Here is an 11,463-nt window from a genome sequence, read left to right as displayed (position 1 = left end):
TTAATGCCATAGATACTGCGGAACATTTCAGGCAACGCAAGTGGCAGACCCCGCACCAGCATCTTTAAATTATGTCAATGTTTTTAGACCCAGAAGATTATTTTATTTTAATTTTATTTTATTTTTTTAAATTTTAATTTAAATTTTTTTTTTTTTAAACTTTATTTTAACTTTATTTTTAACTTTATTTTATTTAGTTTTTAACTTTATTTTATTTTTAACTTTATTTTATTTTATTTTTTAACTTTATTTTGTTTTATTTTTTTACTTTATTTTATTTTTTTTACTTTATTTTATTTTTAACTTTATTTTATTTTTACTTTATTTTATTTTTTATTATTATTTATTTATTTATATATTTTTTATATTTATTTATTTATTTTTGTGATAATGTCCAGTATTATTTATTTTCCCCTGTTTTAAGTTGTTTACATTGTTTATGTTGTTTAAGTCGTTCTGTCCAAACGTGACACGACCTGTTCCCCGTGACCCGGGGAAATATTGACTTTTAAACGGGGTTAAAGGTCAAAGTTCACGTGGTTTCTGTTTCTGTTTTTGTGCCTCGAGGTTGAAGTTTGGTTATTTTTGTCTCTCACTTAAGATCCAGAGTTTGTCACGTTTGAGCCTCAGCCACAGGAGAGAAAGAGAAGGAGAGAGAGAAGGAGAGAAAGAGAGAGAAGGAGAGAAAGAGAGAGAGAGGAGAGGAGAGAAGAGAGAGAGAGAGAGAAAGAGAGAGAAGAGAGAGAAGAGAGAAGAGAAGGAGAGAAGAGAAGGAAGAAAGAGAAGGAGAGAGAGAGAAAGAGAGAGAAAGAGAGAGAAGGAGAGAAGGAGAGAGAGAAGGAGAGAGAGAAGGAGAGAAGAGAAGAGAGAAGAAGAGAGGAAGAGAGAGAAGGAGAGAAAGAGGAGAGAAGAGAAAGAGAGAAAGAGAGAGAAAGAGAAGGAGAGAAAGAGAAGGAAAGAGAAAGAGAAGGAGAGAAAGAGAAGGAGAGAAAGAGAAGGAGAGAAAGAGAAGGAAAAAGGAGAGGGGAAAGAGAATGGAGGGAAGGAGAGAAAGGGAAAGAGAAGGAGAGAAGGAAAGAGGGAGAAGAGAGGAGGAGAAAGGGAAAGAAGGAGAGAGGAGAGGAGTGACAAGAGAGAAGAGGGAGAAAAGGAGGAGAGAAGGAGAGGAAAGAGAGCAGGAAAGAGAAGGGAAGGAGAGAGGAAGGAGGGAGAGAGAAGAGAGAAGGAGATAGGAATGAGGGAGAGAGGAGAAGAGAAGGAGAGGAAGGAGGGAGAGAAGGAGGGAGAGAGAAGAGAAGGAGAGAGAGAGAAGGAATGAGGAAGAGAGGAGAAGAGAGGAGAGGAAGGAGGGAGAGAGGAGAAGAGAAGAGAGAGAGAGAAGAGAGAGAGAGAGAGAGAGAGAGGGAGAGAGGAGAGAGAAGGAGAGAGGAAGGAGGGAGAGAGGAGAGAGAGAGAGAGAGAGAGGAAGGAGAGAGAGAAGAGAGAGAGAGAGAGGAAGGAGGGAGAGAGGAGAAGGGAAAGGGGGAGAGAGGAGAAGAGAGGGAAAGACAAGTAGAGAGCGGAGAGGAGAGAGAAGGAGAGGACAAAGGGGAGAGAAGAGAAGAGGGGGAGAGAAAGAGAGAACGGGAGAGAGAAAGAGGAGAGTAGAGCAAAAGGAGAGTAGAGGGTCTGACAGTGCAGCGTCTGTGAGCTCTCAGAGGATAAAAGAACCACTCAAGAGAGACTGGAGAGAGAACGAGGGAGGGGAAGAGAGGGTCAGAGACACCTTCACTAGAATCAATTGGATCATTTCATTTTAGCCTGAAAACTACTATTTGGAGCTTTGGAGATGTAGACAGACTAACAATAAAGAGTTACTCAAACTTGTGAATGAAACAAAACACAAGTCCAGGTCTGTTTTTAACGAGGAAACAACATTAGAACATGAAATAACAAAATTGGATCAAAAAACAAAAAACCATACAGGTGCTCATCAAACCACAGGGCTAGATTCTTGTAAAATAGAAAAATGATGGCAGAGGCTCTGATTTGCGGTGAATTTATTTAAAAGTCACGCCAACGCGTTTCGACTACTTGGTCTTCATCAGGGCTGATTGAATGAACAGCAGGTGTGACCATTTATAAAGGGTTACGAACCCAAAACACGTGTGATAGTTAAAAACAAAACATTTTTCAAAACATTTGCGTGTTGAATCCAAGTATATTGACAACACACCATTCATAACACAACAGATAAATCACACTGTTCTGTGTAGGTTGGAGCATAGTCAACAATACATAATCCCTTAAAGGTTGTATAGAGGATTTTTTAAGGGAAGCGAAATACAGCGACCGTCCTTTTTCAAATGTTTTGCATGTGTGACACCACCTTCCTCAGTAGAAACATCTCCTCCTCCCGCCTCTTTACTCTAGAAATCACATTTGTTTACATCCAGTGCATGTTCAGAATTACTGTTGAAGTGACCTGCCTAGAAATATTTTAGCGACCGACGCGTCAGTTTTTAGACCCTTCGGACTTTCTTTTGCGGCGAACTGGTCGTGGATTCTCGTCCGCCGTCGCGACAAACTTTGTGCGAATTGCGAGGAAGCGACAGTTTGAAAAAGCCTCAAAGAACCGCTGCATAAACCACATAATCCCCGAGCGCCGACGACTCAGTTACACTAAAAATGTAGGGAGTTTGACTGACAACCTAACAGCCAATAGAAAAAGAGGGAGCCTCGTTTTCTATTGGCTGATGTTTATCTGGCCTCACTACGTCCACAACTGATAGATTTTCATTCTTTCTTTTTTTTTGGTCATCATAATTAAAAGGCCGCTGCGTCTCTGTAATGGTATTTTAAACTTTCAATAACAATTTTAAACAAAAAATAATAATCCTCCATACAACCTTTAAATTGCATAGTACACTTCAAAAATATTTTCAATAGATCATGAAGAAGAAAACACCAGTGATTTCAAAACAAAGGTAATAAAAAATACCCAGGTATTTAGTGACCAATTGTCATTAGAACATGATTTAAAACTCACAAGAGTCTAGTTTGCGTAATAATGGACCTTTTTAAACATAGACAAACATGCGTCCTCACTCTGACCTCGCGTTCAATTTTCAGACGTCGTTCATGTCTCTCTGTAACTTCCTGAAGGTTTAGTGGACGAAGACCTGGCTGCTGTGGAGGTGTTTAAAGCTTCACAAGGGAACGTTTCTTAGTTTCTCTCAGTTTTCGATCGTTGTTCGTGCGTGTTTATCTTCTTTGTCCTCCTCAGGTGTAGTGGACGGGGACCTGGCGGCCGTGGAGGCGTTTAAAGCTTCGGGGGGGGGACATTTCCCGTCAGCTCTCGGCAGACGAGGTGCAGCTGCTGAGTCGATCGTCGGCGTTCGACGTGGGATTCACCCTGGTGCATTTGGCCATTCGCTTCCAGAGACAGGACATGCTCTCCCTCCTGCTCTCCGAGGTAACAGAGGAACGAGGTGGAGCTTTGGAGATGTAGACAGACAAACGATAATAAAGGGTTTCTCTTTAACTCTTTCCCCCATGAAGACGACATTTGACGACCCCCCCTGAACCCTTAATGACGACTTTTGACACCTCCACCGTATCACTAAAGACGAGATTTGACGACCTTTAGAAAGTTTTAGTTTTTCACATTTAAACAGAGACTGTGATCGGTGGGGGCCACTACAACCCACACTAGACTGACAAATAGGATTCAAGGATATGTTTTCGCCGTTTTTTCCGAAGTTAATCGAATAGTGACGATGGTAGGTTCCGGAAAAAACACAACACGAAACACGTGCAATGGAAAGATCGCGGCGCTGCGGCGCACAGTTTTAGAAATAATGAGGAGCGGACGTATTTTATGGATGAGTTTAGAGAAAGTGACTTTTATAGATTTCAAAGTGATGATGTTGAAGTTGATTATAAAGTGGAAAACAGCGATAGCGACGGACTTTCGGGGAGAAGGTGAGAATGTCGCTGATGTGTCTGTGTGGAGTCCTGCGATATCCCAACAAACTATCTGAGTACTCGATTATGAACCAAAATTGCCCTGATCTGGATTGCGAAGGCGGTCCTTTAAAATATTCAGTTCCAAGATCGATGTATAACAGAATCGCTACAGAAAAAACGCTTATGTGGAGCTCTGCACTCGAGAAAATAGCCAAGATGACAAATACTGGACACACACTGATGGGGAAGAGTTTTATTATTATATTATTATATTATAATAAGCTAAATAAGTTGAATAAGCTAAATGAGTTGAATAAGTTAAATGGAAAAAAATTAATTGGGTGCACACAGGTGTACAACAGGTAAAAACAGGTGTACACTTGGCTATACTGTATCTGGTGATATGAAATCTGTTTAAATACTTTGACAAAGTATATTTTTTATTTTTTTATGAATATAGTACTCAGAACATGTATATATCAAATGCTGAATGTAGTTTTTTGTTTTCGAGTTTTGCACCTGACCAGGTAAACTCTCATGTTCAGTGAGTGTTATACACCTATAAATGAGTTGAATCACATTTAAACATCCATAAATGAATGTTCAGAGTCTAAGGTTTCCAGAGATACAAATATGTCTGTGTTACAATTAACATGAGTGTAAAAATCATTTATAATCACGTGGAAGTCTGTTTTCTTTTATGCAATTATGCTCTATGGGTGTAGCCCTAGTAACATATGTATGGGTTGTTCCTAGTAGGCGTCCAGGGGGGAAAGAGTTAAAACACTGAAATAACTAATTCCCTCCGTTACCGCTTGACCGGACCCCATTATCAGGATCTACAGAGTCATAAACCAGCTTCATTCAGTACTTTTCAAGGTGCATTGTGGGAAATTTTGCGCGCACGACCACCAGTTTTTCACCAACTGGACATTCGGACACTCCGGAAAACTGCGCGACTCCTAAACAGTGCACTACGTAGGGACCAGTGTGGACGTTCGGACACGGCCGTCCTCAACTGATCCGAGTAGAACGTAGGGACAAGCTTCATTTAAAACACACTGAAATAAGGAATATTTGAGACGTTTACAGTCGGGGAACGGGCTTTTCACGTTCACGGGCGACACGTTTTAGTTTGTAGCCGTGGCGCGAGCGAATTAAACTACGAGGAGCCGTGCGTTCTGTAGTTTTACCGCACTAACGCACGGATCCAAGTTGTTTAAAGGTTCCATATATTTGGTATCACAGAGTTTCGTGTGTGTGTTTCGTGTGTGTTTCGTGTGTGTGTTTCGTGTGTGTGTTTCGTGTGTGTCTTTCGTGTGTGTGTTTCGTGTGTGTGTTCCGTGTGTGTGTTCCGTGTGTGTGTTCCGTGTGTGTGTTCCGTGTGTGTGTTTCGTCTGTGTTCTGTGTGTGTGTTTCGTGTGTGTTTCGTGTGTGTTTCCTGTGTGTGTGTTTTGTGTGTGTGTGTTCCGTGTGTGTGTTCCGTGTGTGTTTCGTGTGTGTTTGTGTGCGTTCCGTGTGTGCGTTCCGTGTGTGTGTGTTCCGTGTGTGTGTTCGTGTGTGTTCCGTGTGTGTTCCGTGTGTGCGTTCCGTGTGTGCGTTCCGTGTGTGCGTTCCGTGTGTGCGTTCCGTGTGTGTTCCGTGTGTGTTTCGTGTGTGTTTCGTGTGTGTTTCGTGTGTGTTCCGTGTGTGCGTTCCGTGTGTGCGTTCCGTGTGTGCGTTCCGTGTGTGTGTGTGTTCCGTGTGTGTGTACGTTCCGTGTGTGCGTTCCGTGTGTGTGTGTGTGTTCCGTGTGTGCGTTCCGTGTGTGTGTGTTCCGTGTGTGTGTGTCCGTGTGTGTGCGTTCCGTGTGTGTGTGTGTGTGTGTGTGTTCCGTGTGTGTGTGTGTGTGTGTGTTCCGTGTGTGTGTGTGTTCCGTGTGTGTGTGTGTTCCGTGTGTGTGTGTGTGTGTTCCGTGTGTGTGTGTGTGTGTTCCGTGTGTGTGTGTGTGTGTTCCGTGTGTGTGTTTCGTGTTCTGTGTGTGTGTTCCGTGTGTGCGTGTGTGTGTTCCATGTGTGTGTTCTGTGTGCGTGTTCCGTGTGTGTGTTCTGTGTGTGCGTTCCGTGTGTGTGTGTGTTCTGTGTGTGTGTGTGTGTGTGTGTTCCGTGTGTGTGTTCCGTGTGTGTGTTCCGTGTGTGTGTTCCGTGTGTGTGTGTGTGTGTGTGTTCCGTGTGTGTGTGTGTGTGTTCCGTGTGTGTGTGTTCCGTGTGTGTGTTCCGTGTGTGTGTGTTGTGTGTTCCGTGTGTGTGTGTGTGTGTGTGTTCCGTGTGTGTGTGTGTGTTCCGTGTGTGTGTGTGTGTGTGTTCCTGTGTGTGTGTGTGTGTTCTGTGTGTGTGTGTTCCGTGTGTGTGTGTGTGTGTGTGTGTGTTCCGTGTGTGTGTGTGTGTGTGTGTGTGCGTTCCGTGTGTGTGTGTGTGTGTTGTGTGTGTGTGTGTGTGTGTTCCGTGTGTGTGTGTGTTCCGTGTGCGTCAGGAAGCAGAGGATCAGAGCAGATTATTCAGATGGACTCAGAGCTGCACGCGACGCCCTGAGGATTAAACTCTGTTCTCCACTTGAACACAGAGCAGCTCTCATAAACCACACTGGAAATAAAGTGACGAACGCCGTATTTTAAAACACGGCAAAAGAATTCAGTTTACAACACAGACATAAAGTAAATAAAAAAGGATAATAACGATACACGCGATCAACAAGAGATATTTAAACGTGCTTTCATAGTCAAACAGCAGCTCTTAAACTTCTTTATTTCTATGGATCCTGGTCAGAAAATGTTTGTGTTTCATATGAACTTTGTTGAACCACTTCTTGTGCAAAGACTTTTAGTGTCACAGTCATGATTTAAAACAGGGGTGTCAAACTCATTTTGGTTTCGGGGTCGTATCCAACCGACTTTGATCCTAAAGTGTCCGGATCAGAAAACTCATGTCATATAAACCCCAAAAATAAAAATAAGTTCAAATATTTGTGCAGAGAAACACAAATCTATTACAGAAATCTTTTTTAATTGATGAACTCTTTCTTTTACAAAATATTATAATATTATGGAAAAAAAAAAAAAGCGATTTCAATACAGTGTTTTAACCTTAACTTGTATGCAAATAGGAGTAAGTACATTTTTGTTGTAAAATCCTGCACTCGGCTCCACTTTTCTCATTTTTGACATTTTTCTGATGAGGTCATCACGGTCAACAGTCAAAACGATCGTCCTTTATGAGCGTTTGGAAAGAGACAAGTCTTCATTTGTGCTGCTCTGGTGGGAGGGGCCACGTACAGAGACGCTGGAGACGCTGCTATGCTGAGTGGAACAGAAAATTACCAATATTTTAATAGAAAAATATGATTAAAATATTTTAGTAGAAAATCAGCCGAGGGCCAGATTAAAGGTCTTGGAGGGCCGGATCCGGCCCTTGGGCCTTATGTTTGACACCTGTGATTTAAAAGAAGAAAAAACTGTGCACACATCAGCCAAGTGCAGGTGCAGGACCGAAAAAAATCAGATGAACAGGAGTAATTAAAAATCCACACACTGTTTTAAAGCTCCCAATGTGAAATTTATTGGCACAGATTCATCTAAATTTCAGGTTGGGAGCTTTAAAAAATTCTGTTCACGGTCATGATTTAGCCATTTTATTGAACCGTATCGAATCGATTTGAAATATATCGTATCGAATTGAAAGCTCACTATATCGAGATATGTACTGTATCGGTGATTTCTTAATGATTCCAGCCCTACTTATGGTCAAATAATTATACTGAAATAGGCTGTGTGTTATTCCAAAAAAAGTGATCTTCAGTATGGATAAAATATGAAAGCGGCTCTTGAGTCTCTTGAAATAAATCTGCTGTGTGTGTCTGCGTCTAATTTAGTGCTGTCAAGTGATTAAAAAAATTTAGAGATTAATTAATTTCAGATCATAATTAATTAATCTAAGTAATCTCTTTTTTTAATCTCACCTAAAAATTGCTGAGAAAAGCTTCAACTTGAGGTAATTTTCATTTGAATTCATTATTACATAATGAACATTAACATTTTTATAGAAGTATCATTATTATTACTATGATTAATCTGCATAAATAAATTCAACTTTACAACATATAAACATCATGACTCTAGAGCCACATCAGCCCGTTTGACTTTATAATGTGTTTAATGCAGATTTTCTCAAGTCTCACAGAAACAAAACTTAAAACCACATGACTCATTTGCATAAACTAAGCGAAGAAAAGAAAAAAAACAAAACAAAACGCTCTTGTGTCACTGATGCGGTTCATCTTCTACTAAAAGGACACGACTCAGTGGAATATGAGTGTTCTTTCTGTGACAGAGGGATGTTCTGCTGATGGTGAGTCTGTTCTGTTCGTGTCGCGATGTTTTCACAGATCAGACGTGTGCAGGTTTATCGCAGATGCGGCGAGAAACGGGATTGAAAATTGGGCTACAATTCTTTGCGGGAGCGAGCGGAGCAGGACTGCACAGTGCGGGACTGTGCAGATTTTATAATAAGGCGACTCGCGTACAGAAACAGTAAAGTTAGAGATTAAAAATAAGATTAACGCGATTAAAAAACATAACGCGCTAAATATGTAATTAATTCATCGCAATTAACGCAATAATTTGACACCCCTAGTCTAACTAATTATGTAATATTTTTATCATCTGCGAACCAGGAAGTAAAGCTGAAAAAAAGGTCACTCTGGTCTCTAAAAGTTGTGAAAAGTTCTTATAAACTCATCGAGGTGAATGTTTATGATATTTAGAATGTAGAAGGTAAAGTGAGGAAGAACTTTGGACGACTGCAAACTGTTTTAAATGAACTTGTTCTGTTTTAAAGTCGGTGAAAATCAGGTAGAGCGTCTTTCATCAACGTGTTTTTTCAGCTGTTTTTGTGTTTTTGTTTGCGTGTCGCAGGTGAGTCAGCAGAGGGCGAAGTTCATCCCGTCGTTAGTTTGTCCGGAGCTCACGGATCAGATCCGCAGAGAAATCTCATCGTCCTTGTACCAGAGGAAAGAGCCGGCCTGCTCCTGTCTGTCCGAACTGCACACTTTCACTCTGCCCGCAGGTGAGACGGAGAGAGAGAGAGAAGAGGAGGAGGAGAGGAGGAGAGAGGAGGAGAGAGGAGAGGAGAGAAGAGGAGGAGGAGGAGGAGAGAAGAGGAGGAGGAGGAGGAGAGGAGGAGGAGGAGAGGAGGAGGAGGAGAGAGGAGGAGAGAGGAGGAGAGAAGGAGGAGGAGGAGGAGAGAGAGAGGAAGAGGAGAGAAGAGGAGGAGGAGGAAGAAGAGGAGGAGAGAGAAGAGAGAAGAAGAGAGGAGAGCAGGAGGAGGAGGAGAAGGAGAGGAGGAGGAGAGGAGAAGAGGAGGAGGGAGGAGAGGAGGAGAGAGAGAAGAGGAGGAGAGGAGAGAGAGAGGAGGAGGAAGAGAGAGGAGAGAGGAGGAGAGGAGGGAGGGAGAGAAGAGGAGAAGGAGAAGAGGAGGAGAGAAGAGACAGAGGCGAGAGAAGAGAGAGAGAGAGAGAGGAGGAAGAGGAGAGAAGAGAAAGAGAGGAAGAGAAGAGAGGAGGAGGAGCAGAGAAGAGGAGGAGAGGAGAGGAGGAGAGGAGAGAGAAGAGAGAGAGAGCGAGGAGAGAGAGGAGAGAGGAGAAAGAGGAGAGAAGAGAGGAGGAGGAGGAGAGGAGTTTTTTTGATGCTTTTGAACGCAGCTTTAGACTTAGACAAACTTGAGCCACAAGGGAAATAACTTTGGACACAGTTTCTCACACGTCACAATATATTACAATAACAAAGAGTAAAAATATATAAAAATGGTAATAAACTTCTAAATAAGTAGCAATAAAAAAAAAAAATCAAGATAGAGATTCAGTTATTTCTAATGGTCCTTGTTCATCTTGAGTCTAGAGCCAAACCTCTGTGAGTAAAACGGTTAAGAAGGGTTAAAATATAAATCTCTCGTTGTTTGTTGTTGGTAATCCTCTTGAAATGATTTTAACGTGTTTTTATTTTTCCCTCACAGAAATCGAGGACCTGCCTCCTGCCGTTCAGGAAAAACTTTTCGACGAAGTTTTGGACCGAGACGTACAGAAAGGTAACGCACTCTTTATCCATTAAATGAGAGATACAAATGTAGGTTTATCGACTACATTTTCACCAAAAAAGTAAGGTGCAAATTGGTTTTAAAACTACTTCAATAAATAGATTTTCCCTCAAGTCCGTCCATTTTAACACATAACCGGAGGCACTGCTCTGTCTGAAGCTCTGTTACTCAAGTTTGACTTTAATCTGAGCTTTATTTTAACACAATCTGACCAGAAAGAACTGATTTATCTGAACTACAACACCTGAGCTGATCTAATCTAAACAAATCCCTCTTGTTTAATTAAAGTTTTGTTCAGGGTTCCCACGGTCATGGAAATCCTGGAAAAGTCATGGAATTTTAGTGTCTCTTTCTCGCAACTACGGCGTTCTGTTAAGTTCTCATGAGTCTGTTCTGATTATTTCTGAACGTCTGCGTCTTTTGTTTAAAAGAGACGACAGTAAATGCACTGACAGGATTTTGAATGTTAAAAAACTACAATCCCAAACCATGAGGTGAGTGGAAAGAGTTAAACATTTCATATTTAGATCCAAAAGTCTGATCAGTTCTACACATGTAGGTGCTGTAAAGTCATGGAAAATTCACTTCAGGTCATGGAAAAGTTTTGAAATTTTGTCTGTGAAAAAGAATGGGAACATTTATTTATTACAGTTACAAGTAAACCAGGGCTAAACTAGGACTAGACCAGGCTAGACCAGGACTAAACCAGGACTAGACCAGGGCTAAACTGGGACTAGACCGGGACTAGACCAGGGCTAAACTAGGACTAAACCAGGGCTAGACCAGGACTAAACCAGAACAGAACCAGGACTAAAACAGGACTAAACTGGGGCTAAACTGAGACTAAACAAGGACTAGACCAGGACTAGACCAGGACTAAACTAGGACTAAACCAGAACAGAACCAGGACTAAAACGGGACTAAACTGGGGCTAAACTGGGGCTAAACCAGGACAGAACCAGGACAGAACCAGGACAGAACCAGGACAGAACCAGGACAGAACCAGGACAAGACCAGACTAGACCAGGACAGAAGACCAGACAGACCAGGACTAGACCAGGACTAGACCAGGACTAGACCAGGACTAGACCAGGACTAGACCAAATACATTTTGTGTTTTTGTTTTTTTTCTTGCGTTTTCAGACAGTCTTAATATCTTTTTTTATTTTTTATTTTTCAAATATGCGCGTCGTGTCTCCATGGTAACTGCCGAACACTCCTCCATAGACATACACGTAGCGCCGTCAGTCCTAAAATCTGCTTTGCGTTCATGTTTCCTGGGGTCGGGGGTGTGTGTTCTGTACTGTGTTCTGTGTGTTCTGTGCGTTCTGTGTGTTCTGTGAGTTCTGTGCGTTCTGTGAGTTCTGTGAGTTTTGGGCGTTTTGTAAGT

The 11,463-nt window shown here is 41.9% G+C and overlaps 1 protein-coding gene across 1 annotated transcript in view; it reads left to right on the top strand.

Annotated features, from left to right (window-relative positions):
- The window catches only part of LOC110168503 (ubiquitin thioesterase Zranb1-like), a 35,341-nt gene that overhangs the window by 10,132 nt on the left and 13,746 nt on the right, over positions 1–11,463 (top strand). Inside the window, 4 exon segments of the mRNA XM_020933939.2 lie at positions 3,266–3,312; positions 3,314–3,454; positions 8,897–9,047; positions 9,993–10,064. Of these exon segments, the coding sequence (XP_020789598.2) occupies positions 3,266–3,312; positions 3,314–3,454; positions 8,897–9,047; positions 9,993–10,064 (411 nt within the window).

Source organism: Boleophthalmus pectinirostris, unplaced genomic scaffold (assembly GCF_026225935.1).
Source record: "Boleophthalmus pectinirostris isolate CB_2022bp ecotype Guang Dong unplaced genomic scaffold, ASM2622593v1 HiC_scaffold_14, whole genome shotgun sequence".
Classification (NCBI taxonomy): Eukaryota; Metazoa; Chordata; class Actinopteri; order Gobiiformes; family Gobiidae; genus Boleophthalmus; species Boleophthalmus pectinirostris.
This window is presented reverse-complemented; position numbering and strand designations above follow the sequence as displayed.